A 26,875-nucleotide genomic window follows, 5' to 3' on the forward strand; every position below is an offset into this window, starting at 1 on the left:
TGATTTTTTGATTTGATGTTGAGTATTGAAAATAGTGTACATTTTTAATTACCCAAACTTTTCATTCCAATAAGCTTTATAAAGTTGAGAAGGAATTTGCACTTGTCGTTTGTCATTGTCACCATTGATGTGGTTCATAGTTCAACTGACTGTCACCATGTTGACGTACAATAGCCTGTTGAAGATATACTTCTCCTACAACAAATCCTGCTTGATAATGAATACCAAGGATTCCAAAATGATACAATATACAATCTTTAATAGTATGTAGTTATGAATAATGCTCTTGGAATAATTTGTGTTGACACACTGACATGTAAATATCGATTTGACAAACATGACATATACATACATTACGTATTACAACCCAAGTTTCCATCCAATCTCATAAGTCTATTTCAACTCCTGAAGGGTAATCAACCTTCCCTCCTCGAATGTCTACCTTTGGCCTGGAGGTATCTTCCCGCAACGTGTCGAAAACGAGACCCAGTGACCACAACAACGTATGTCAATCGTTCAATCATGATAGTAACTCCAATTCAACTTGTGATCTCTATATTCCAACCCCTCATGCAGCCCTAAAGGGCAACGCGAATCCTCTTTCTCAAGTCGGGAAAAATCTATTTCCAATTCCAAACCTTGAACTGTTCATAACAACTTGAAATATTACACCATCTGAACTTCGTCAATGTCGCTATTTCCAATCTTCTGCATCTTTGTTCTGAAGTCGACGCCCTTCCTCTCTTTCCTCCCTGGAATACTTGAATCTTGACCCGCCATGATGCGACCAGGGTGAAAGATGTTAAGAATAACGAGAGCAAAAAACATTGGTACAGAGTCGAGAGAGTACTGGAATGCTTCGTGATTGGGAATGCTACTTTTGAGGCCTTGGGAGTATTCAGCAAGACGGAAAATAATTCTGATCTATGAGGTAAGTTAGAAAAGGTATTCGAAAAACTGGGGGAGGGGCGTGCCCTACAGTAATCAGTAATATGACTGCATATAAGGCATAGAGTAAGGACCATGCTTGTCGTGGAGTATAGGAGTTTCGACGGGACTGGTCGCGAAGTGTCTGATGAAACTTGAAGGCGAAGAAGAGGAAAACAAAGATGAAGAATTGCTGTATTCCAACACCAACCATATAGACATGAAGGCCTAGAGCAATGTTAGCTAGCTCAAGTAAATGGATTCTGCGGAGACCACACACCATCTAAGATTTCACTTTGAGTTGCGGTGTCACTGGACGCAGACGCAGCTCCATAAACTTGAATGAGGAGTGCTCTGAAATCTGTGTTAGTGCTGGATTAAAACTTATAGGGATTTGACTAAACATACACAATATCTAGAATCACAAAGTAGAGTCCAAATCTCCATGCCGTTATTTTCCATATCGTAGCATCTGTGATATAGTTCCAGATCATCCTTCCCATGACCATATATGTGAAGGCATTTGTGAAAAGTGGTGCAATCTAGACACCTAGGTTAGTTTTGTCAATCAATGCTGATTGAGGGAATCACTCACCAAAATCAGAACAAACCAAGCTGCATAATCTCCAAAACTGGCAGGACTTTTTATACTAGCGACTCTGAATATATACGCAAGACTCTGTGCTAGTCCTGATGCTACAACGACCCAACAGTATGCCTTTCTATAGAAGATAGCTTGAGCCAAGTGAACTAAAGTGGTGAGAAGGAATAGGACGGTAAACAAGTAGGCGGCACCGATGTTGGGACAGAAGCTCCATTTTGTATCAGGGGTATAAAGGGCTAGATAAATCAGGACTTGCGAGTGATGGAAGAAAGGGACATTTGGGGCTCACCAGCACAAGTTCCGTTCATTTTGGACGACTTAAATATGGTACTCTGTTATGAGTAATGTGTACAAAAGACGAAAGATGCAAAGATACAGATCACTACAGATACTCTGGACGAACTTTCGGATGAGATTGAAGCCGATTATGATAGTGAAGAAGTCAATTGAAAAACCATTTCATGTTCACCTGGCATATCATACTAAGTTATATATTTTGAACTTCGAAAACCATCCAACCCCATTTGCACTTGTCGCTGAGGTGCGGACAACTTGCTCGTATGGTCAATCATACTGATCATAACACTACTAGAGTGTCTAATGCAAATATTGGCACAGAATCTTTAATATGATTCGGTGATTTCGTAGAGTAATTCCCCATAGTCCTTGCTAAGCTTGCTGAAAGGCTGATATGGAGTCAGACACAGGGACACGTTTGAGAAGGCATGATTCGTTGAATCGTAGGGACGTGTTCATCGGATCAGACTTCGCAATTTGACGTAGAAGGAGTTGAACTTGTTCAAACAATGGCATGCGTCTATCCTGCCGCCTGGGGCAATCACCTCGTTCGGACTCCTGGGCGAAGGGCAATAACCGGGCCTCGACTCTTTCGCCAGTATTCCATTGGTCTGGTCGTAGGTACACCCTGCTTGTGTCTGTGCTTAATCCTTTGTTCGTTTGACACTCTCGCGAACGACAAAAAAAGCCGAATACCAAAAACCTTCGGAGTTTACGATATACAGTACCTCGATCGAAATTTGATATCAAAACAATGAATGAATACCACTTCTTCAAACTCTCGACAATAATTATTTGTTTGATATTGATTCGTCAAATATAATTTTGAAGGATTTGATATATGAAATCAATTTGAAAATCAATTTTGAAGAAGATTTATTTTAAGATGTTCATTAACTTTTGCGAGTTCGGTGTTCGGGGGTTTCTGTCCTGGTTGACCATCAATCATACACTCCATGGCACAAATCACTTTGAATCCTCCTTTCTACTCGAGCAATTTCCTGGTAGTCTGTTTGTATTTCTGTACAGCTCTGCCTTTGCTACTGGCCAAGGCCCTTTCTATCATAAGATCCATTGCAAACATTTTCTCCAATGATTGGAACAAAATATTAATATTCCTAAAATCACTATATTCTCAGCATCTCTACACTTCCGAACGGTAGTCGTTCGCCATTGAATTCAAGTTTCGCAACCAAACGAAGGGTGACGGCACTTTGAATATCTATGATCATACCTATGAAAAGTACAGCATCAATAGCTACAAGATTCGAGTGGGTCAGGTAACTTGCAATGCCGTGTTGAATGAGGCAACATTGTCGGCTGTAGCAGACACAGAACAAGAACTCAGCAGCGGAGTGGTGGTGATATTGTAAGAGCAAGATAGACCATCTGAATTCGACAGATTTACAAAAGTTGTTGGGCAGACTTAGTAAGGTGTGTATACACAATATGTATGAGTAAAAGGGTTGTTTATTTCTGTCTACCCTCTTTGTACAAAGAGGGAATTGCTATATCTATATACGTGTACTACCCCCACTTACACACTTTGTACGTATGTGAGGTAAAGCGTGACATTACATGTCACGCCGCTGGTCACGTGTTCCGACAAAAGTACATGAACTCATGCGTTTTTGACGATAATTGACTCTATCTCAGACTTCATTTCAAGAAGAACATCCGAATCTTTGGACTGAGTGATCAATATTGGCTGTGGTGGTCGCAAGATATGTTATCAAGCAAGTACATCTGATGTTGCAGACACTCCTATAACTGCACATCAACTCTTGAAGCACAGTATTTATACTCCAATACAGGCCCGTAGGTTTCGTGTTATTCTTGCTGTTAAGAAATGGTGTGTAAGAGGACAGCTTATGTTTCGCATGGTGCACATGTTGTTACGAACAATCTCTCTAGCAGATCCGAGTGATGAAGTTCGCTTCCATCTTAGCTCGCCCCCTTCCCCCCAAAAGGCCGTCTCGGTCTCGCAGCCGAAATAGCATGTACGGCCGACTTCCACCTCTCTGATTAGGCAACTTTTATTACAGCGGCTTGTGTTCATGAAAATGGTTGTTGGGATAATCATTGGATTTGATTATTAGTTTCATTTTTTGGGTAACGTGGAATCTAATCTAGATGACACTACGCTGGAAGACCTTTGGGAAGCATTCAAAGCACGAATAGTCATGTGGTTCAATGAATGTGCGAGAATTTCAACAGGTAAGGTTAAGGAACAATAAACGTTATTACAATAAAGAGGTGATTGCTATTCAATAACCTATTCCTGGGCTGGATTATTAGATTTCCGACATTTCCCTGTAATACGCAAAATAGACCAGACGATGTAGGAAAACCCACTCATACGCCATATTTTTCTCCTATCCCTCGAGCCGAAACAAAATTTGTAGCAATTACTAAAAAATGAAACCTTCACGAACTCCCAAATATCAGATTGTCAAGAATCAACCCAAACCCACTCATCTCAAACCACCACTTCTAGCACTCTCCCCAACCCTAACGCTCTCATCTTCCTCCACATCCTTGTTCCTTAAGCTATCCCTACTCCTTCCAATGCTCACACTGGCCGACGTACTAACACTCTCACTTCTTGGTCTGTTCAAACTTGCATCACTCTGTCTTCTATCCCTTATCGTCCTCTCCAACTCCCTAATCCTCTTCTTCAACGCCTCATTCTCTCTCTTTACATTATCTAATTCCTGTCTCTGAAGTGCTGCCTCCTCATATCTTGCTGTTGTTGGCACGCTCGTCGCACTACCAACTTCACCCGCAGTACTACCCATTGTTGGTACATTGCCCGATGAATAGTCACGGTGTGGTAGCATACTAGGTCGTTGTTGGTGATAGAAATGCGAGAATTGATCCGCATGTCCATAACTGCCGCTCAACGGTGCAGGACTACTAGCTCCGGATCTGTGAACACTAGTTGTAGAGTTTTGGCGACCGAGAGAGATAGCTTGAGGTAGTGAATCGACACGTCGAGCGGCAGGGGCTGCGATTCCACTGGTCGTGCTGATACTACCTGCTGTGGCAGTAATGCTTCGAGTGGAGGTGCTGGAAGATGTGCGGTGATGGCGACGATGTGAAGGAATGGGGTGATTGGGTCCGGATAGGAGATGGTTTGAGTTATCTAACCCATCAGGATGACCTGCAGAAGTGGATGAGGCATTTGAGACGACGGAGGCATTTTGAGCAGCACGGAGCATGCTCAGTTCACGGGTTAATCGATTTACCTATTATAGTACCATAGATATTAGTATAGATAACCAGAATGCAGAGTTTCCATTATCTGAAGGATTACTAGACATTTGATAAACTATCGGAATGTACATACGACAGCTTCTTGTTCTTTCTCCAGTTGTAGATGTAAATCGGCAGCCGTCAAAGGCCTTGGGTGTCTTAACGGTCCAGGTCCCATTCCTACACCGGTATTATCTCCTGAAGGAATCGTGCCAGTTGCAGATGTCAAAATATTATTAGAAGGCGACGCCAAAGGAGGTGAAGCTGCAGCGACAGCACTTTGGTTCGAAGGAAGAATATTTAAGGATGAACTCGATAGATTATTTGGGGAAGCCATTGCTTGGGAAGTACGTCGGGAAGGAGTACGAGACGTAAGTTGTGGAGATGCTATAACCTCCTGAGGTCTTGGAGATATAGGTACTGAGTTTAGATCTGGTGCCATCACTTTCACCGAAGTGAGCACGAAGTGGATTGTAGACTTTCGAGCGACAATAAATACACGTTTATGTGTTGCTAGGTTTCAATAGTGCGGGACCATATTATACATAGGAGTAGAATTAGAATAAGTTTGGGAATCAATCAGTTAATCTAACTGTGACAGAAGTATAATAAGGCTGTAGCACTATTGTTGAGGACGGTTTGATAACGCATAATTTATAAAGCTTGAGGCTACCTAGGTAGTCTTGGCATGTGGCTTTTGACTGGTGGCTGATGCCCGAAGCATGTTTTAATCACGTGATTGCATCTGAACCTTGAAGTACCCAAAAGCCCCGAGTTCATGTCACAGGTGAAGGGGTGAAGTGGGGGGGGGCAACTCTCTCTATGACGTATGAAGCTTAGAGGGGTATATAGAAAAGGAGAAGCTTGTTTCTGTCAACCCTCATATCTAAAACTATACACAACTTTACCATCCATCTATCAAACTCAATTCCTCTTCATCAATGTGAGTATACTTGATCACTTACATATTCGACCATTGCATCAAATTAACGTCGTTGTTGCTTTCGCTTCGCACAAGCTAATCTCACGTCCTATTCTATCTCCCATCTAACAAAGCTCAAATACATTCGTCAGGCAAACTAATTCTCTATAGAACTATATAAACACACATACACACATACATCATGCCTGAAGGACGTCAATCACCACCACCTGAGACCCAATCCGGTGCTCAAAAAGGTGCTCCCTCCGATGCCAAGGGAATCAGCCAAGGAGGCAACAACCAACAAGACAGCAAATCTGATATCGAGGTACGTAAAATTCATACCTGCTCGTTGATTAAATAATAGACCAGATCCATTACTAACACTCTTTTTACAGAACCTCTCCTCAAACCCAAAGGGACCTCTCGAGGATCACTCAAACGAGACTCGCTCAAAGACTGAGAACTAAATGCGAACCGATATGAGGGTGTTCGGGATAACCAATGGAAGCATGTATATTAGTCGCACTTTCAGAGGAGGTGCACGTATTGATACGATATAAAATGATATGATACCGTCATGAAATGGGAGGAGTTAAATGAGACAATGAAACAAATTCGTTATGAAATAAAATCTTCATGAAGTAGCTCTAGTGTGATGCTGGTTTAATTCTATTGTAAAAAATGTGTGATGTGTATCAATATTTGCAAATATAATGCAGACTTTTGGAAAAACACCTATCTTCACCCATTATTTGGTTCAATGAACGACACAGGGGCTCAATATTCATGGACGTTCTTGTTGACCTGTATGCGGATCTACCTATCCATATCCCAACAACAGACTAGTACATAACTTATAGCCATCAACAAAATATTGTCATGCATCAACATCACCGTTTCCTGAGTAATTATGTGGACACAAGTGCCACTTTCTACAAAAACTACCAGTTAAACAATATTCTTTACCGACACCAATAATTTCAATTCAGGGAGGCACGTAATTGTTGTAAGAAACTTATGATATTTAATTCGCAAATTGATCATTAACCTTCATATTCCCCCAACGCATCGCTTGCAAACAACCGTCCAACTTAATCTGATAATTCATCCCTAATACCTATCCGTTTTCTGTAGCCATTCACACCAATACCAAAATTGCCACTCTCATAAGAAAGATCAAAGTCCCAAAACGCTCAAGCAAAGGTTGACTTCTCAGATTGAGGATCGAGAGGTGCAACCTTGGTTGAGTCCACAATAGCTGCTGAATCAGCTGATTAAAGAGCTAAGTCAGCAGGTAACTAATGATACAATTTGATTTCCATGACCAGCAACGAAATAAACATAAGAAATTGATCTATTTGCAACATCCAATGCAAGCACATTGACCTTCCGCGCAGGGACAGTCTTTGCTGTCTCCACCACACTTGCATGTAGTCTTGTCGCTACCAGCAACCTTCTCTGTTTCGGCCTTGGGACAGGAGTTGCAGCTGCACTGACCAGGAGCACAGCCACATTTCGAGGTGTTACCGCCGCAACCACAGGTTGTTTTATCAGAACCTGGAACCTTCTTGACATCGGACTTGCCACAGTCGCTGCATGCGCAGGACCCAGGGGCACAGGGACATTCTCCAGAAACTGAACCACACTTACAAGTTGTCTTCTCGGTACCAGGAACCTTTTGTGGGCCTTCTTGCTTCTTGATATCTGCCAAACGGCGAGCCTCGGCATGGATATCCTGGACTTGGCGAGAGGTTTGTGTGTAAAAGTTGACAAGCTTTTGACCAGTTGGAGTTCCAGCGGCCTTCTCGTAATAAGAGGTCAATCCAGAAAGGAGAGAGCTGGCCTTCTGGGTAACACCATAAGATTGGTCGACGCCCTTAGCTTTCTCAGTGGCATGGTACTTGCTGTCGAGACTGTTCAAGGTGGCGAGGAAGCGGTTAGATACTCCATGCTTTTGGTCCAGATCGATCGCACGTTGAGCAGCAGTGTCTCCAATGGCGTATCCATGGGCAAGATATTCTGCGATGATACGGCTTCTTGGCTTCTCCTCCTGGGTAATATCGTCGCTGTCACGTTGTTCATTGGAAGTATAATGGCTTCCATCATCCTCGTTGGATCCAGATGCACTTGTAACCTTAACTTGAGTAGATCCAAGTTGAGTGTTGTCGAGTAACAAGGCAGTCTTAGCTGCGGTTTCCTTCTCAAATTGAACGGTGGCGTTTTGTGTCTCTCCAACGGATCCGACCTCAAGGCTGGTAATCTTTCCACTAAATTGGTGTTAAAGTCTTGCAAAGGAAGCTGAAACTCAAGGAATGGGATTGAAGCTTACCAGAAGCTGAAGAAGTCTTTAACTTCTTTCTCGCTGGTCTGCGAGGAGATGTTCTTGACGTGTACTGTGTTGGCAGACATGATTATGAGGATGGATGAAGATGGATTGTAATTTGTGAGTTTGCTTTGCTGTGTTCAAAAAAAGGGTTGGTTGAATTGTGTTAAGAGTAGAAAAAGTTGATGGAATTTTGTTGAACTGTATCGTGGCTCTTGGAATGTATTTGTAGCATGCAATGAAATGGGAACCAGGGGCGAAAAGTGGGCAGATCAATATGACCAAAAACGAGAGGGGTAATAGCGTACGTCACTGTGGCGTATGTGGCTTGTGTAGGACAGCAATGCTAGCTCACCTTATATAAGCAGTGGCACCCAATCAAAGCTCACTGTCTGTCGCCTTCAGTCTCTGGTAACCTACTCCGTGTGAGGTAGGTAGCCAAGGAGAAACCACTGGAATCTTCCTGCCATTGTTAATAAAATTTCTACCATTTTGAATATCATCCACTCGCGTGAAGTTTGATATAGAATATTGGCATTCACGGTATCAAGAGAAGTAGGGGAACGAGAGCGTAGTAGTTACTAGTTACCTTACGTAACACAAGAACAACAACATGGGGAAAGTGAGAGAGTACGTACCTATTTATCGGCACATAGCAGAGGTCTATTGACATTGGAACGAAAGTACCCGGACGTGAACGGAAAGTACATGCCACTTATCTTCACTCATCGCAGGAAACTGCCAGATGAGAAAGCATTGTTTTCTCAACGAATAATAGCAAGCTATTAACATAGGAAAGTGCGATTGCGAGAGAGTGTAGATAGAGTAGAAGACGCTTGCTTCATGAATATCACGAAATATGACAACAACTTATAACGCACAATAGACCCTATCACGATTCTAGTGAGGTTATCATTCTATCGGCCCCATCGACAAACAGAATTGGTTGGTTAACGCGCACCTTCAACGTTGCTCATTATGGGGTTTCAACTAGACTTGGCGGCTGCCGAAGACGCAGATATACTTGCGGATATGCATCTAAACGCCTTCTCTCGAACGCTGTTGCAACGTACTTTATTTCCAACAGAAGAAAGTCTTGCAGGCTTGCGTGAATGTCTCAAACAAGATGTCCTCCTAACCTTGAAAGAAGGAAACGTTGAGAGAATCAATTTGGTAGTGCGAGACACAGACGACATGAAAAAAATCATTGCAATAGCCAAGTGGGATTTGCCAGCGAAGATCTCACGGGCTGTTTGTCCTCTTGCTCACATATTCCCTCCAAGAGATGCCCGCCGGGACCTTATCAAAGAGTACAGTGCGAAGCAGGAATCTAATAAGATAAAGGTCATGGGTGATGCCCAATGCTATCGTAAGATTATCCCGATCTTGTTCATACTAGTAATTCCCCATCGCTGTACTCTGTGTTTGAGTAAGCACTCAGAAGCATCTGTTTATTGAATCTTTCAGGTTTCATTTTTGGCCTCAGATCGTATCCGCCACTCGTTCTGACATCGCAAGATAGGTCTCACTTCAGTCATCACTCTGCCCCAATATAGGAGGCGCGGAGCTGGAACTTTGCTGACTAACTGGGGACTCTTAAAAGGGGAGAAAGAAAAAATTCCAGTATACTTGGAAAGTCCCGTTGCTACTGTGTCTTTCTTTCAGAATTTGGGCTTCATCTCTGTGAATAAGTTTTCAATATCCTTACCCCGGAACCGAGCCTCTGTCTTTATTCACGAAGAATCATGTATGATCCGAATATTTCGAGAATGTGATGTTCGAGAAGAAGAAATGGACTACTGGGACTCAAGTCTCGATATTGAAAGTCTAATGATCGATTACAAAGCTGGTGTCAGACCTCAACTCGTAGTGCAAGCTATTTATGACCGCATCGAAGCATATCGAAATATACAACCATCTTTGTGGATTTACCTTCAGCCCATTGAAGATGCTATGGCTTCAGTCAGAGATTTGTACAGGCGTTGGCCAGATGAATCTAATAGGCCGCCACTGTGGGGTGTACCTTTCAGTGTCAAGGATAGCTTTAACATTGCTGGGATTCCCACCACGATTGGATGTCAAACACTTGCATACACTCCTAACTCTTCATCACTAGTCTATCAACGATGTATCGACGCCGGTGCACTATTTATTGGGAAGACAAACATGGATCAGCTAGCCACTGGCATGACAGGTTGCAGATCTTCATTTGGCACGCTGCACTCAGTTCTCAGCCCAGATTACGTTGTTGGTGGATCGAGTAGCGGTAGTGCCATAAGTGTTGCAGAAGGCTTAGTGTCATTTTCTTTGGGCAGTGATACCGCAGGCTCGATTCGAATTCCCGCAATGTTTAACAATATTGTTGGATTCAAACCCACCAAAGGAACTGTTTCAGCTCAAGGTGTTGCGCCAGCTTGTCTTCATCAAGATTGTGTCTCTTTCCTGGGTGTCACTTCGGAAGTCATTGAAAAAGTTTGGAGGGTAAGCCAGGGATTTGATAAAGAAGACTATTTTGCCAAACCTCCACCATTCCATATCTCATCACGATTATACTCCGAGGATGCAAGAGATTCTGAAGATACTTTGCCATCTTTTAAGTTTGGTACACCACCGGACTCTGCGCTTGAAGTGTGTCACCCCATCTTTCAGAAGCAGTTCAAACTTGTAATTGCAATTCTGGAAGAGCTGGGCGGCCGGCGAATAGATATAGACTGGACGCCTTTCGCATCCGCGAACGAGCTTCTTTACGGCGGTACGTTCGTTCTGGAGCGACTTACAACACTACCCGATGGCTGGTTCGACAAGAATAAAGACACACTTCACCCAGTCATTCGCTCTGTTTTCGAGAATGCTCTTGCACGTAAGAGCACGGCCATTGATGTATTCAAAGATCTGCAAAAGCAGGCAAAATACAAAAGAATGGTCGAAGACATTCTCACGCTAGATGATTCTCACGAGTTGACTGTCATGGTAGTTCCCACTGCACCTTTTCACCCCACCATTAAAGAAGTATCGAAAGATCCCATTCGCATCAATGAAAAACTTGGCGCCTTTGCTCATTTTGCCAATGTTCTGGACCTAGTAGCTGTAGCGCTTCCTTGCGGGACTTATAGGGTTGAAATGGGTGACACTGAGTTCTTGCCGTTTGGTGTGACGATCCTGGCAGGAACGGGACTAGATCGTCATCTTCTGCATCTGGCTAAAAGATTAGAAGACCCGTTGAGAGATATTGAAGACGATTTTGGATCAAATACCTCGCTGAGAGGGGCCGAGGAAGATGCAGCAAGAGCTTCTGAGGAAAATGATAGTTTGGACAACACGGTTACCGATATTGAGAAATACGCGCCGGCAAAAGTTGAAGTAGATGCGAGAAAAGGCGTCGAGAATAATAGCAACTTGGAGGAAGTGTTGAGGAATATCGAGGACGAAATGTTGAAAGCTCACTCGGACAGTGATGAATTGGAGGAAAAGCTGAGAGACGCCGATGAAGACGTAATGAAATCTGCTAAGGAAAGCAGCTTGATTTAAAGGATACATCAATGGCAATCAAAAATCATCCGGTGGAAGCTAGACGCGTATATGGTATATTGCAAGAAACATCGAAAGAGTTTCGAAGCAGAAGTTTCAAGGTCGACGAGGCAGCGCTGATTTTTGATTTGGATGCGGACGAGGACGAGGACCTTAGCTAGATTCACATTCTTCGGATACGTTATTCCAGTCTCGGTTCCTGCAGGCGAAGCTAGGCCCGTGTAGCATTCTATTGACAATCCTGCAATTGTAGACAGCCTTGAGATATTGATTGAGAGGATTCGAAAAATTTGCGCTAAGTGGGAATGAAATAGATTGGTGTGGTTAGGATCTAGATAAGGTTGCAACCCATTCATCAATTCATTTTTAATGTTCACATCCAGTTATATTAGACACGAACTTTGGCTACAAATTCTATATCCAAATATCAGTCTCTGCACTCAGTAATACACTAAAGCAGACGTCACAATTCAGAATTCGATTGAGTATGCAAGCATCTTCCGTATACAACTTATTGCGTCCGGGGATCATTCGCCTTTCGTGGAACCTATGCAATTCATTAAAGGAAATAATGATATCCCATTTTGTTCCACTCGGATACCAATAGTGCTGTGCATTATCGTACCAAATAACTTCAACCTCCAAAGGTATCAATCTTCAAACACCGGCGCAGATGCTACCCTGAATGCTTAATGACAATCTTGAGAGGGAAAAGGGCTGCGTGGATGTCGTGTATGATTTGTGTGATATAGGTTTAACATTTCTATATGACGGCAGATCTAGCCAACGGTTTTGCGACATCATCAGTTGTGGCGGATATCTTGTCCGGCGGTACTAGTCTTGGAGCCAAATTTTAGCTTGTAGGATAGGGTTGACTGTATCTCAAACCATGAATCATAAACATGAAGACAATATTTGAACGGAAAGCAATGCTCTGAGGTAATGTAACTTGATCATCTTTCCTCTACAACACGAATACCGTAAAGAAGATCGCTACATTGACTCCATTGAAGATACAAAGTTGCTTCCGTAAAACTCAACACACGACAAATAACAATCACTGCTAAATCCAGAATTCGACCCCCCTGTCAGGTCATCTACCCTCTAGCAGAACAAAGCCGCTTCTTCCCTCCATTCGTGCATGTGCTATCTCAATCAGCGAGAGCACAATTTCCAGCATCTCCATTTACTTAGCTCCAAGTGCTAAGAGTGTATCGTTGATCCCGTCAACAACAGGCTCTAGCCCAAAGGGAGCCAAGAATGTCCACAAAAGTTGACGTGCTCGGAGAGTGACTGATGTGGATGCAACCCCCTAGGTTTACTAGCGTGTTAGAAATGACTTTCTAGTTATGTAGATAAAAGTGAGCGGCTGTGGGGAAGAAGACTTGCATCATATTTGTCATTCTGTTGGATGACTTGAGAGTTCTTGTTCTGGCTCGCGGTATTCTAAGGTGGTTGTTAGTACTTGGAAGGTGTGAGCATGCTAATCAAGACTTACAGCGATGGGAGCCGCAATAGCGAGTGGGAGAACGATTGCTGCGATGACGAATCGTTGGAAATGCATCTTGAGGGGCTGGACTGATTTGTTTATGATGACTGTAGGCTGTAAGCTAGGAACTTATATGTTTGGAGAGATAAATGGATTGGATTGAGGGAATAATACCGTCAGCGGGGGCCCTTTATATATTCGTCTCCCAAGATTGTTACAGGATGAACCAGATTGTCATTTTCACCTTTCAGCTTCCACGAGGTCGAGCAAAGAAGCGTCATCTACGATGTTAAAGTCCAGGAGGAAAGGGGACGCGAAACTATCCAATCTCTGTACATTCAACGAAGAAAGAACAACGTCCAATAATGGGGCTCTGAGGACATTTCACATGGGTTCCTGGAAGAAATAATGGTCCCGCCATCGTGGTATTCAGTGACATTGAAACGATCAACTCGCGCCAGCGATCTGAGGCTTTCATGGAAAGGGTTGCAAACGCTTTGTGTATCTGTTCCATTAATTAAACGTAGTTGGCAAAACTTACCAATATATTTATCCCAGGTAATGTGATGGACCGCCAAGACGATACATTACCTTGTTGAGGGGTGTTGACTGGCTAGTTGAACTACTTGGGTGATCATTTTCTAGTGATTGTCAGAGGAAATTGTTAGTTTGAACTCATACATGAAAGGATTCAAGAAGTCAACGGTCGACAAGCTGATATTGTCAGTCGTCACAATTGATCAAAATTCGTAAAGATACGCTGATGCAATATTCTGAAAAGAACACTGAAGTTTGACAAGGTGGTAGCGATGTTTCATTCCTCGAATAACCATGCCACGAGCAAGGGCCAATTTTGAGTTGGTGAAAGGAATATCATCCGCAAAGAGGTATGTATCGGCTTGGAGTTTTCGGCCATTCCGTGCCGACGTCACACTCATGCTATCGGCCGGCAGCACTATTACAAGCCGAGATCAACAGATCAAGAAAGTTTGCAAGACATGAGAGGACTATGAGAACAGTAAGTGTATAGAGTGACTTCAGATCTCTCGCGTGTAAAGCGCATCCCCAAATAAGATTGACGGAGCGAGCTCCGGACGGACGACTTGTCACAGCATCATAAATCAAGACAAATAATCTGCTAGTGCACCCCCAAAGAAAATTATTTGCACGAATGACGATAAATCGGTCGAGATTCGCTATTGAGTGAGAAACTTATAGGGCGAAGGACTCGGAAGGAGGAGCCGGAGGTATCTCTCTAGGCTAATGTCTGTCTACCTACTGCTCAATCCAGTAAACAGAATATGATATACAGACTCCATATGATACGATGCACAATCGTACAATTTGCGCATAATCTCAATGTCGTGCTAGTCGAGTTGTACTCCTCCATTGCTGATGTTGTTGTTGTTGTTGTCGTTCGTTATTACGAACGCCTGATGTAACAGAACAACTCTTGTCATGCCAAAAATTAGTGGGGATGAATGGCATGACGGAGACATCTCCTGTTCATCAAAAGCGTGACGTAGCATTGTTGTCTGTCTCTAAGTTAGGTAACATTTATATATGGCAACAAGAACATATGTTCCATACGCAACATACCTGATCTGTATATCTGAATAATCTTACCATTTTGCTCTATCTCTAGACTGTTTTCCCTTTAATCTGTAACGAAGATTTGTACTCTGTACTCTATATTATATGATCCAGAATATCCTAATTGCCTACCTCCTCTCGAGCTCCTCCTATCTACCTCGTATACCTCGTATGTCTAGTACGACCACCCCGCCTGGGCAGAGGTAGTGCTTCTATGAACAACCTTAGAATAACTAGATGTATGACATTGTGATGTCACCGCTATTCATTTAGTTCTTGCTTTCGTCGTCATGAACTCCATTAAAATGTCATTAAAATGTCATTATCATTGATGATAAGCCCTCAAAGAAGTCAAAGATGGTAAAGAAGTTAATGGATTAATAAGAACTATTCAACTTCGCCTCCTTGCCCTCTCGCCATTCCATGTTTATGGGCTTACTCATTGCTTATGTAACGAAGCTAAGTTGAAGGAACCCTTTTGTTCCATATTACATAAAAGAGAACCATGTTCTTTCATTGAATTAGATTCAAAATCGGTATAAATGCCTTCGGAGGCGGACATCATCACCGGTGGTGTTCAACTTGATCAATCTCCCATGTTGTTTGATCGGAGGCTTTGATCGGAGGCATCTCCACAGAATTCAGATCCCTTTTATGCAACCTTGCAATTTGGAATAAATATGATAGACGAATAGTCAATCCGTCAATTCGTTTTTGTGATGCAATTTATACATAGTAGTCGTCGCTAAGCCCGAATATCATCACATTTTTTCTTTTGACAAAGCGAGAACAAAGTTTATAATCCTTTTTGGGGAGAAGAATCACTTTCGCATATCATTATACATGTTCCCATCATTTGGGTCAATTCTTTCGAAAAAGTAACCCTGAGTACTAGGTACCCGGTGTCTAAATGATCCAACAGCGACCGTGGATAACGAAAGTGGCAGCAATATCGACTATAATATCAGCATCAAATATAACTTGGTTATCCAGCAACGATTCCATAAAAGGCAGTCAAAGAAATTCTTTTACAGAAGTTATAGCGCTATGCTCTATCCTCGTTGAGCGGACTGGAAACGAATGCGACACAACCCCGAAGGGATACGATAAACCACCTATCAAGAACACATCACATAATCCTTTGCATCCACGGAACCCCTGGGCGAAAGAAATAAGTTCCAATGAACCAAGACTCTGTATCTAGTTCCACTCCCGGGGCAGCTCCAGTACGGAAGGACAGAGGACCGATCGCGAGCCAGGTTGGTGCTTTTCCATTCGCCACATTCTTCATGCGCCCTTTCTAAGAAATGCCTAATGCTATGACACCTGTGAATGTATTGTGTTATTCTATTGTTGGAGGACGGCTGACGTTTGACTTCTCAAGGCTTGTGATGTCTGTCGACAACGGAAGCAGAGATGTGACGAGAACCGCCCAAAGTGCGGTCTTTGTACGCGCTTGAAGATAGACTGCAACTATAGGGAGCCCGTACCGACAAAGTAAGTGCTGCAAGGCATACCACGGACGATTCGATACTGCGAACGGAATTTGAAATGTTTTAGTCTTCTCATCTGTATTTGACCTGACTGAGAGCGTCATAGGAAAGACAAAACCATGGTTGAGATACTGGATCGAGTGAAAAATATAGAAAGTATACTCGAACAATTTCCTCAACTCTCGATGGGCATCCCAGAGTTCAAGCCAAGTCAGACGCCACATACTCAATCATCATTGAACGAACCCCTTAGCTTAAAAGCCGAGGGACATGCGTTCGCGACCTCGTTCTCACACCCAAACGAAATAAATACAGGTCGAATACATACAAACTCTATATACCGTCACCATACTGCGTCTCACAAGGTTTTGTTATGGCCAGCTATACAGCAACTTCTTCTACAAGCTGCGCCACCAAACAATGGCAGCGGCACATTTCTGGAAAGGGGGTCAGTATTCATGGTCAGAACACAGGCCCCAAGACCTCCACTGTCCTTAGATATAGATCTACAAGAGAAACCATTTGTAGGCATGCAATCGTTGGCGAGTAGAGTTGTTGGAGGCTCGCGAACAACATTTCCGGGCTTGTCCCAGGAAGCTATGCTTCAACTGGCGGTGTCTTATTTCGATACGTTCAATTTTCTATACCCTTTCATGGATAGACAAACTTTCCTTTCTGATACTTTAGTGAAAGTGGTATCTGAGGGATTCGATAGAGATATGGAATCCGTTATTGCCTTGCTAATATTCGCGCTTGGAGAAGTAGCGCTTGAAGGATCTTGCGGCTCCCCTGTCGATATCTACCAAGCACGGCCTAGTGGCATCAGAGGCGGGTCGGGGCCGTCCAAACCACCAGGACTATCCTTTTTTAATGAAGCGATGAAAAGAATTGGCTGTGTCTTGACAGAATGCAGTCTTGAGAATGTGCAGATGTTTTTCCTGACAGCGTGCGTTTCAATTTCAATTGATATGAGTTTGTCGAACTCGACTAATTTAATACTTGACGTAGACTATATTACCAATCCTGTTACCGCCATCTGGTAAATATTGGAACCAAAAACTTGAACGAGTGGCAGTTGATGTAATCGTAGGACTTTTGGAGGACGATGGTTTCTGCTTCATCAGCATGTGATACGCTTATCACGTCGTCAGCACACCAATTCTCCTTCCTTCTCAAAGCTTGCTGACCGAACTATAGGGATAGCTTTGACTGGAAATCTCCGAAGGGCGACCTTATCAAACGTGCGTATTGGCATTGTGCCACCATGGAGACGTGAGTGCTTTGATACTTGAATTTCCTTTCATTCTATTGAGAGATAACAGGACTTTACACCTCGACATAGATTTGCCGCTTACCTCTATGATGAATCTCGAGACGCACATGGAGATGCCACTTTTTCCCATGCCGTTTTGTGAAGACGATTTAATGGGGGACCAGGAATCCAACTGGCAAGCACATAGTTCTTCAGTGCTGGCATTACGAAGAATTTGCGTCCAGATGCAGAATGGAATTTCCGAGAGTAAGCACGCGATTCGCGAACTTTTTTCACCATTTTGGATAAACTGACTCCTCAACCAAAGTGGCCAAGATGGACGCCAAATCCTCTTGCTCAGAAGGCTACACCTTCCTAACCGCAGCTGGAGTTCGGCAGCTCGCATTTCAGCTAACTCAATGGCGCGGCCTACTCCCCACTGCACTCCAATGGGCAGAAGATGAACCCGCGAGTTTTCCTTACGTGCAAACGCCTGAACGAGATATCGGGAATATTGATCCAAATTTTACATCTCCAATATCACAACAAACTCCTCGTCCGGCTCTCTTCTCCACTGACATCGACGAGGAACCGGTCAGGTATCCTTATGCATATGACATACAAGTTGCAACACTTAGGACTAGATACTATTATGCCAAATATATGGTTTATCGACCATTTGTGTATAAAGTATTACATTCTCCGGAATTGGTGACGCCGGAGGATGCCCAAAATGTCGCGGAATGTCTACGAGTATGTTATCTCTACTTCCATCTTTCTCCCTTTCCATTTTACTATCACCTTTGTCTGCGTTTCGCCCCTATTAACAACACCCACCAGTCCTGTCTCCTGTGGCCCATTCTCCTCTCACCCCCATCCCGTTGCAAACGTCTAATACCCTACCTCTTCACCTGGTCTCAGATATTCCTTAGCATCTTACTCATTGTGCATCTGTCGAAAGGCAACTTGATGCTCAAGGATATCTGTGATAACATGTGTGGGGAGCGGTACCATGCAGAGATTGATGACACTGTGAGCTTAATGTTGGATTGGATTCGGGACTTGAAAGACGTTGGGGATCCAATTGCGCTTTGGTGTTGGAATATGTTAGAGGGCATTTATTGGTAGATCCCTGATTTACACTTTATCAACACTCGTCGGTATAGGCGATGGTGGGGAAGAAAACTGAGTTTGGGTGTGGCTTGGGGATTACGTATGACCCAGTGAATGAAACCTTGGAAGGGAATTGGAGGATGCGGCCGCGTGCTTTTTTATGATGTGGCGGAAAAGATCAAGGCAGGTATTCATAATGGATGATGCGATGCCATAATGATGTTACGATCATATAGAAGCTAGAATAGACATCGGAACCTGGTAGTTAGACGAGAATCGCCAATTAAAGACCCAATTCGGCCAGAATACAAAATGTCTATCGCATTACATGTCTCAATCCCAATATAGCAGCTCACCACAGCGTGCAGCGTGTACTGTAACCCCGCATTTCACAACTTCGACTCCTTTCTTCGCACGAATGTATCGTCTAGTAAATAATCGGGGTATCTCTTTGCTCCCGCCATTCCTCCCGGGTGCCTCCCTATTTAAACTCGGTTAGTAGAAATAATTCAGCGAGGGTGAATGAAGTGGATGGGGGAATGAAGTATTAGGAAATAATAAAACGTACAATTTCCTCCGTCAATAACCAAAACTTCACCATTGACAAAGCTGCCTGCATCGCTGAACAAGTACACAGTACCATCTGCAATTTCCTTTACTGTGCCATATCTCCCCAATGGATTTCTTCTTTGCGCATCTCCGCTAGCTTCGCTCTCCTTATCGCCCAGCCTTGCCATTCCCTCCGTTCCTTCTATGGGTCCTGGAGTAATCACATTACTAGTTATTCCCCTTGGACCGTATTCCAAGGCGGCCGTTGCAGAAATAGCGTCGACGCCTGCTTTTGCTGCTGCTGCGTGTCCCTGAAGTGCCATTCCAGTGAAATGGAACGTGGCAGAGATGAAAATTATGCGGCCTCCAGTGTTGGGGTTAGAAGCTTTGTTTGGATGGGCAGAGGCGGATTTTATGAGGTGTGGGAGAGTAGCTTTGAGGGTGTTGAAAGAGCCGAGAGTGTCGATTTCAAGGACAGTTCGGAAAGCGTTCGAGGAGAGACCTTCGAGGGGTGAAATAAAATTTCCTGCTGCTCCAGCGCTGTTGGCGTGGTCATGTTAAAACACGTCATTGATACAAGTGAGGGAAAGGGGAATGGGTTAAGCAATCGTACATAACAAAGTCAATGCTCCCTAATTCCTTTACGCATGTCTCTACCGCACTCTCCAAATTCTTTATGTTTCTCACATCCACACCGCCGATTCCAATGACTTTCGATCCGGAACGTGCAGTCTCAATGGATTTGGCCATAGATTCAGTCTTGGATGGATTGCGTCCGATAATACACGCGTTGGCGCCTAGGTGAACCATTGCGCGCACTTGAGCGGAACATATCGTACCTGCTCCGCCAGTACAGAAGACGACTTTGTTGTCTAAGGAAAATATGATTAGCGTGCGCAAATAAAGCAGATTGCGCTATCTGTGAGAACTCCATACCGAAGATACCGTCCCGCCAGACGTCGGAGAGATATTCTGATCGAGGTAGAGCCATGTTCGTTTATATCTTTGAGGATCAAAGGGGTTTGTTTGGAAGTTTGAGGCAGAATTGATGATATAAATGTTTGGTTCCTGAATACACAACAGCTTGTGATCAATGGGGAAAACTCAAGTCACTTGGATTACTGAACGAAAGTAAGACATGAGCTATCTACGTACAAAATCCGGGGTTTCAAGCCTCGGTCCAGCGGTATTCATTGACAAATTCCGGAAGCCAAAATGTGATTACATAATGCCATACTTCTATTTCCACTAAGCTGATTAAATAAACACCTAATCGAATCAACAACTTATAGATCCCAGTTTATTTTCATCACACTATCTTTGTGTATTGAACAATCCTGCGGTAAGAACATATCTGAGAAGGATATTAAATCGGTGACAAGATGTCTACAAAGTCTGTTTCGACTCTGAAGTTTGTGGGATCGATTTCCCTTGGCCTACTTACTGTAAGTTGCTTGCATCACCCCACTATAGCTTGTCATTCCAGACTTCACAGCTTGTTCATATCTATTACTCTATTCTCATCTCCTATCCTCTCAGTCCATTGTTGAATTCAGTAGACTGACAAATTTGAAAAACAGGGCGTTTCTTATACCCTTTCATCTCTCACGATTCCAGCCTTCCTAACCCTCCCCTCCGCCACTCTCGCATCTCGTTCCTACAGCTCCCTGACTACTCTCGCCACAACACATACTCGTGCGCTCACATTCATTTCATCATGGTCTTTCCTTCTCGCCTTTTATTTCTCACCTCGAGGACAAAGACATCCATATCTCCTCTGGACCTCACTCTTCGCCGCCTCAAGCTCAATCGTTGATAAACTCATCCCACTTGCCATAGGCTCCACAGGTCCAAGACGCATTGCACAGAAGAAACGATCAAAGAAACCTATGAGCCCCAGACAAATGGATGCAAGTTACGAGGTGTTGAGCAAGAGCGCGAGGGATTATGAAAGTGCGGGGTTGGCGAGCAGTGAAGAGGAAATGGATGATAATGTCAATGGTGAAGAAGTGAGAGAGGAGATGGAGGGCTTCATGGCCAGCCAAGTCGTCAGGACTGTCGTTGCCGGCTTGGGCTTTGCGATGAGTGTTGTGGGTATTTGGGGAGATGGAGGGTTCACTGAGGTCGTTTTAGTGGATGTTGTGTAAGTGAGGATGAAATGGGTGGGTAATACGATTGTGAGGCGCGCGATGTGAGGGAAATATAACGAAGCATATGAGATTGACGAAAGACGAGAGGCGTTTTTGATGCGAGCCCTGGGTTAGCCTTGAAGCTTGTGGGATGGGGTCGAGAGGTTCATAGGGGCGCGATGGGGTGGCATAGTAATAACCTCCCCTTCTTTCGTTATATATGAATTTTGAAATCTCTATTGATCATAAAACTTGCTCTTATCTTAATGTTTGAAGTTTAGGCCTCTTTGTCAATAATCTGACGATAGTCCAAGAATTTTGGGGGGCAAATGATTGAACGCTGTCTGTTCAGTGTACTACGAATATTTCATGAGAAGTTGATGTTTGAGGGAAAGATTCTGAAATTTACTTGTTGTTATGCTACTACCGTTCCTCACCCCCTAATTGCCTCTTTTAGTCATTTCTCTGTAGAATTTCTACCAGTAAAAAGTCATTTCAATAGCCACCTTTATGTTACATTTCCACAGACTTTTGAACATCGTAAATCTTCCGAGTGTGTGAAGAAATGGATGTGAATACATTCACATTCCATCTGCTTTTAGCTATTTACTCAATACCTTTCATTCTTTCTCATAAAGAGCCGATGGAGGTGTGTATGATAGTGGTGCTTCCGTACTTGCGTCAATCAAACGCCCTTCCCCGAGAGTATCATATAGAAGCTCGTCATGGATCGCTTCTGATATATTTCATGTCATATACGTATATATAAATTGAACATTATAATTAGTATTCCTCTGGGCGTAGGGCTTAGCAGATGTTAATTGCAAAGCATAGATAGGAGTCCCGTTACATTGTAGTGCAGTTTGATGCCCGATGCTTCCAGATTTGTAACGCAACTGAATGATTCGATTAGTTTAAAATACTGCATCCATTTAGACTGTTGTTTCACTTCTGGATATCGAAGCTCATAACGGGTCGTCCAATAGCTCGGACTATGAGAAACCTTGAGTGTAAGGGTATATGGATCTGATTCCAGAGTGTAAAGGACAGAGAGAGTTAGGGGTAAGGTAGGGAGAGCGTCTGTCAATTGACGAGTTTACTTTGATACAAGCTTTTAGTGGATGAACGAATGATCAAAAGCGTTATGCTGAACTTTAGAAAATCTTTTTGATGAAAATCGTGAGGAGAGTATGTTTCAGGACTCTTGCGACCTACCAATGGATGTTACTTTATGTGCAAAATGATGTTGATAGAATTGAAAAACTTGTCTCCATAATGAATGGAATAACGAGCCCGGTTTTATTTGCATGAAAGAATATATGTACTAGAGTAAGACTCGATAATAATCTCTGAACAAGAACCTGACACCTAATCACAATCTTTAGACTAGCTGCAACTCTCATCGCCCCCGAATACAGGGCTAGCCCAGCACGACCTTCAATACCATATCCGAAAAATACATTTTGCAACACAAAGACCACATCACCAAATTTGAACAGACACACTCAATCCGAACAGCAAATCCACGTCAACGAAGCCACTAACACCAAGTTCTCATCCACTTATATTGTATCGTTTGGGCCGTATATGGATCCTCAGTTGCCCCCATGTCATAAGGACCAAACGACTTATAAGGTGTCTTATATTCAATCAGCTTCGACTGCGCATTCGGTCCCGTCTTGATGAATATTGTTGCGCTGTAACCCTCATCACAGCCTGTGAGAGTAAAATTCTTCCCTGTCGTTGCATCGGGCACGACGTCGGAGGCAACCCATTGATTATAGCATCGAGGCCAGGAATTGTCCATAACGATACCTTGCCAGCCTTCGATCAGCCATTCGGAAAGTACGGTAAGACAAGCGTTGGCGGAAAGGATAAGAAGTGGGAGAACTGTGAGGAGTTGTGGTTGGATTTTCATTTTGAGAAGGATGGAGTAAGTCTATGCGATTGTGGAAGCAGAAGAGAGGCTTTCGTGATGGTAGAATGACGAGTAATGACCTCAAAGAGTAGAAGAAGAGTTAAAACTCTAATGAGCGTAATTTGATTCTCATTCACCTACAAGTTGTGGAGCAATGATCGATATATATCTTCATCGCAGTACACTTGAACGAGCTTGGCGAACAGGAAGGGAACTCCCCCGATAGCGCCATCCTATTTCCGCCCTGTAGACTACCACTAGACATTTCCTCATCACTTCATCCTTTTGAAGTCTGTTATTGACATTTAATTCATGTTCAGACGAGATTTAGGTTGGGATAACGGGCCATGTCTGGCGGTAAATGATCCTTCGCGCGAATACTTATACGATGTAATACCCAAAAATGGGGTTAAAGTGAGGTAAATTCTGCACTTGAAGCAATCATCAAAATGGATTATTAATTGCTGGGGTTTTGACAGCATTTTAATATTTAGATTGAAAGATACAGTGTTGTGCTATGCTTTGTGACAGAGCAAACTAGACGCCTTGAATATTCTAGACCACTTTAGTTCCAGGGTACAATGTACACTTTCCATTCGACTTCGAATGGTGAAGAGATGCTTTTCTATAAAGCCCTAGCAATATAGCCCTAGAAAGCAATCATTTATTCCATGTAGCGCGATGTTCAACGTTCGGATGTCTGCGGATTGTGTGCGGTAGTTGTTTGAACAATGCCGAGGAGTATGCAATCAACTTTCACCATAAAACGTGCAATAGACGACATTGCCTTGTCCACACTAGATTACCTAATTAGTCAGCAAGAAAGTGGTAAGCTGGTTTCGATGTAGCAAGGGTCTTCAAATGCTTGGGTTCTTTCAACTAGTTGAAATCCGCTAAAATGATAAAATAGCGTCAACTCGATGCCGCTAATCAGCTCTGATACGATGAACTTACAGACCATGAGGTGCTGCCGTGTATTCCCGTGACACATTGACTCGGTATGAAGAAATATAAAGAAGAAAGCCATCTTTCAATGCCTCAAATGATTGTCCATCATATTGAAAGTCGACTTCGTAAAGACATCTCAAGAATATGTAGGTAGGTATTTTTGCGCATGGAAATGTTCTTGCGTCTGACTGCCTGTAGATGTTTGAGCTCGACAACCACACACCCACTGTAACCTCGCCAACGACCCTTCAATACGGACACGAGTAGCGAGTACCTAGATACTAAATTAGGTGTTTAGTGACTACCAAAGTAGAAACATCGTCAGTGTGCGTATCGTATATGTCTTCTTCTTCGTTCTTTCTCCTAACTTTCCCTTTGCTTTTTTCGTTTCTCCCTTTTCTATATTTCCATGCATTGATGCATCGACATTCTAGTCACTACTACATGGCATGGCTCTCGTGGGTGTATACTAGTGATCATATTTTGCCTGTTCAGAACCACTTCAGTCTTTGGCTATCTTCAGTTCGGCTTTTAATGCATTATTCCATCAATGATCTTCCACCTCTCCAGCTCCAAACATTCTTAGGTGCTGGTATGTATGGTGCGGGATGCGACCGGGGGAAGTTTCTCTGTCAATCTCCGATCTTATCATGATTCTCTTGGCATTCCTGCATGCTCATACTTTTGCAGCTTTCGACTCATCTGAGGGTCCTTGGGGTACACAAACCACTGCCCATGAATGTTACTTGACGAGTGCCACACCATTCTTCCATATTTTGGATAAAGGGCATTTGCAATTATCTCGTTATCTTGTCAGGTATGCAGTATTTTCTACGTCCTTCGAAGCATCCTTTGCTATATTGTAGATTCGTCACCAAGAATTGGGCTGCATCTATAGGTATTTCGCAGGCCAGCTTCTCGCTGCCGTCTGATACTGAAAATACCCTCCAAATCCGGCTCACACATGCTAACTCCCTCCTCAATCCTTTCCGCATCTTTATGTGTCTGTCTCCATAGACTTTAACCTTACTTTCCACTATTGCATCTCACTCCCTGCACATCTGCATCATGCATGAAAAACGATTCAACTTTAAACCCTTCGGGCACGGTCGCAGAAACTATTCGTCTTCTCATGTTACATGGGTCATGTGATCTATTCATCCTTATTCTCACGATAATGTGAACCCCATCACCTCTCTAGAAGACTCGGTATGCTAGTGAACCTGTTGCACTTTCTATCTTTACATTCTAAGTTTTATTCAAAATTTAGATAATCTATGAACAAATGTGTATCTTTTTGACAAGTTAAAAAAACGTGTATGGGGTACGTATTCAAGGTTACTTCACAAGGAATTCTATACCCGGGATGGAAGGTGGCGGTTGCATTGATACGTGACTGATCCGAAGAATCCTAACAATGGATTGAAATCGTAGTAAGTTTGATTCAACCTGTCAAGTTATTTTAATGCTAAATTAGCGATGCTAACAACATTCTAGGAAGCATGCTTCCGTGAGTTTCCTATGCGGAAAACAATGGCCTTCTTTCTACTCACAATATACATGGATTTTGACCAAGAGGAAATGAGAGAGTTCATCATGGCGTTTGGTTGGCAAAATAATACACGCAAGGAAACCTTGGTGGCCGATGAATATCCAACGGCCCAGCATCAACGATCTTTTCTTAGAATGTATGTTCTTCTCCTGTCGAAGGAAGCGCCTCTCTCTGCATATCCGGGAGAACAATACTTGTATTCTAGACAGCTTGCAAAGATGAATATCAGGGGAAGTATTGGCACTCGGCTCCACGCGTGAGATCTAGTATCAAAATTTCCCTGTCCATCTTATCACAACGATGTGTATTGTCGTATTTAACGGGAGTCGATGAGAACGTGACATACACATTATCAGCCTCACCCTTCCACCAGATAGAGAGTCGTCGTCAACCTGTTCGTTACAATGTCCCGAAGCATCAAATTGCCCTATGCAGAGTTAACTTCTCGTAGCATGAGAACTTTTCTTATGCTTGGCATAAGTGAACGGGTCCGTGAAGTCTATCACAAAAGTTCAAGTTGACTCTGTAGCTGCATCGTGAACTTTCTGTCAGGTCTCTTGGCGCCTGGCTAATGAGTATTGGGAAGGAAGTTTATCGCCAAAGCAGCAAAAATTGCTTCAAGTGACAAGTTTACGCTTCCTACGAGATAATCTTTGAGCGCGGTGCAATACACATTGCTTAAGCAATATTAACGCACGAATCAGCCAAAGTTTGACCAGCATAGACACACATGAAGCAGGCCCCTGTGGATGCTTGTTCTTTCATTCATCTGACGATCTAGTTGTTCCAACCACAATAGGTTCACGAGGTATTGTTGCAATCGCAGCTCGTAGCGCCGCGGGAATAGATGTATGGCGTTTTCCAATATGATACAGGTAACCCCTCTCGTTACCCCTTGCGCTAACATGAAGTAAGCTCTGCATCTACATGGCTATCAACACCTTTTCTTCAGAACCTTGGGAACTCAATCCTACTAATAT

The 26,875-nt window shown here is 43.3% G+C and overlaps 10 protein-coding genes across 10 annotated transcripts; 4 read left to right on the forward strand and 6 right to left on the reverse strand.

The window, feature by feature from the left end:
• Window positions 1–666: 666 nt before the first annotated feature.
• On the reverse strand, window positions 667–1,839 carry EAF01_006006 (uncharacterized protein; the record flags this gene model as incomplete). The annotated part of the gene is made up of 6 exons (XM_038914260.1): window positions 667–924; window positions 980–1,155; window positions 1,208–1,281; window positions 1,336–1,469; window positions 1,523–1,767; window positions 1,821–1,839. The coding sequence occupies 6 exons, from the start codon at window positions 1,837–1,839 to the stop codon at window positions 667–669; spliced, it is 906 nt and encodes a 301-aa protein (XP_038770709.1).
• A 2,463-nt stretch (window positions 1,840–4,302) lies between these two features.
• Window positions 4,303–5,525, reverse strand: EAF01_006007 (uncharacterized protein; the record flags this gene model as incomplete). Its single annotated transcript, XM_038914261.1, has 2 exons — window positions 4,303–5,076; window positions 5,178–5,525. 2 exons carry the CDS (start codon window positions 5,523–5,525, stop codon window positions 4,303–4,305), a joined length of 1,122 nt encoding a protein of 373 aa, XP_038770710.1.
• Window positions 5,526–5,980: 455 nt separating this feature from the next.
• EAF01_006008 (uncharacterized protein) lies at window positions 5,981–6,742 on the forward strand. Its single transcript, XM_038914262.1, has 3 exons — window positions 5,981–6,026; window positions 6,177–6,333; window positions 6,404–6,742. Exons 2-3 carry the CDS (start codon window positions 6,208–6,210, stop codon window positions 6,473–6,475), a joined length of 198 nt encoding a protein of 65 aa, XP_038770711.1. The 5' UTR covers window positions 5,981–6,026; window positions 6,177–6,207; the 3' UTR covers window positions 6,476–6,742.
• Window positions 6,743–7,201: 459 nt separating this feature from the next.
• On the reverse strand, window positions 7,202–8,417 carry EAF01_006009 (uncharacterized protein; the record flags this gene model as incomplete). The annotated part of the gene is made up of 3 exons (XM_038914263.1): window positions 7,202–7,278; window positions 7,410–8,275; window positions 8,338–8,417. 3 exons carry the CDS (start codon window positions 8,415–8,417, stop codon window positions 7,202–7,204), a joined length of 1,023 nt encoding a protein of 340 aa, XP_038770712.1.
• An 892-nt stretch (window positions 8,418–9,309) lies between these two features.
• Window positions 9,310–11,859, forward strand: EAF01_006010 (uncharacterized protein; the record flags this gene model as incomplete). The annotated part of the gene is made up of 2 exons (XM_038914264.1): window positions 9,310–9,700; window positions 9,854–11,859. The coding sequence occupies 2 exons, from the start codon at window positions 9,310–9,312 to the stop codon at window positions 11,857–11,859; spliced, it is 2,397 nt and encodes a 798-aa protein (XP_038770713.1).
• A 1,186-nt stretch (window positions 11,860–13,045) lies between these two features.
• Window positions 13,046–13,423, reverse strand: EAF01_006011 (uncharacterized protein; the record flags this gene model as incomplete). The annotated part of the gene is made up of 3 exons (XM_038914265.1): window positions 13,046–13,171; window positions 13,249–13,305; window positions 13,358–13,423. 3 exons carry the CDS (start codon window positions 13,421–13,423, stop codon window positions 13,046–13,048), a joined length of 249 nt encoding a protein of 82 aa, XP_038770714.1.
• A 2,077-nt stretch (window positions 13,424–15,500) lies between these two features.
• Window positions 15,501–18,993, forward strand: EAF01_006012 (uncharacterized protein). Its single transcript, XM_038914266.1, has 7 exons — window positions 15,501–16,200; window positions 16,326–16,438; window positions 16,541–17,473; window positions 17,525–17,706; window positions 17,777–17,953; window positions 18,015–18,439; window positions 18,527–18,993. The coding sequence occupies exons 1-7, from the start codon at window positions 16,123–16,125 to the stop codon at window positions 18,812–18,814; spliced, it is 2,196 nt and encodes a 731-aa protein (XP_038770715.1). The 5' UTR covers window positions 15,501–16,122; the 3' UTR covers window positions 18,815–18,993.
• Window positions 18,994–19,188: 195 nt separating this feature from the next.
• EAF01_006013 (uncharacterized protein) lies at window positions 19,189–20,339 on the reverse strand (the record flags this gene model as incomplete). Its single annotated transcript, XM_038914267.1, has 4 exons — window positions 19,189–19,280; window positions 19,368–19,888; window positions 19,962–20,220; window positions 20,285–20,339. The coding sequence occupies 4 exons, from the start codon at window positions 20,337–20,339 to the stop codon at window positions 19,189–19,191; spliced, it is 927 nt and encodes a 308-aa protein (XP_038770716.1).
• A 391-nt stretch (window positions 20,340–20,730) lies between these two features.
• EAF01_006014 (uncharacterized protein) lies at window positions 20,731–21,495 on the forward strand (the record flags this gene model as incomplete). Its single annotated transcript, XM_038914268.1, has 2 exons — window positions 20,731–20,793; window positions 20,929–21,495. The coding sequence occupies 2 exons, from the start codon at window positions 20,731–20,733 to the stop codon at window positions 21,493–21,495; spliced, it is 630 nt and encodes a 209-aa protein (XP_038770717.1).
• Window positions 21,496–23,017: 1,522 nt separating this feature from the next.
• EAF01_006015 (uncharacterized protein) lies at window positions 23,018–23,395 on the reverse strand (the record flags this gene model as incomplete). Its single annotated transcript, XM_038914269.1, has 1 exon — window positions 23,018–23,395. One exon carries the CDS (start codon window positions 23,393–23,395, stop codon window positions 23,018–23,020), a length of 378 nt encoding a protein of 125 aa, XP_038770718.1.
• Between the last annotated feature and the right edge of the window lie 3,480 nt (window positions 23,396–26,875).

This window comes from Botrytis porri, assembly GCF_014898465.1.
Source record: "Botrytis porri strain MUCL 3234 chromosome Unknown BPOR_007, whole genome shotgun sequence".
Lineage (NCBI taxonomy): Eukaryota > Fungi > Ascomycota > Leotiomycetes > Helotiales > Sclerotiniaceae > Botrytis > Botrytis porri.

Bases quoted from the DNA above. Each gene is read 5' to 3' on its own strand.
- EAF01_006008 (XM_038914262.1), top strand. From the start codon at position 6,208: ATGCCTGAAGGACGTCAATCACCACCACCTGAGACCCAATCCGGTGCT. The intron at 6,334-6,403 runs GTACGTAAAATT...CTCTTTTTACAG, and splicing joins ACAGCAAATCTGATATCGAG to AACCTCTCCTCAAACCCAAA.
- EAF01_006012 (XM_038914266.1), top strand. From the start codon at position 16,123: ATGAACCAAGACTCTGTATCTAGTTCCACTCCCGGGGCAGCTCCAGTA. The intron at 16,201-16,325 runs GTTGGTGCTTTT...TGACTTCTCAAG, and splicing joins GAGGACCGATCGCGAGCCAG to GCTTGTGATGTCTGTCGACA. The intron at 16,439-16,540 runs GTAAGTGCTGCA...AGAGCGTCATAG, and splicing joins AGGGAGCCCGTACCGACAAA to GAAAGACAAAACCATGGTTG.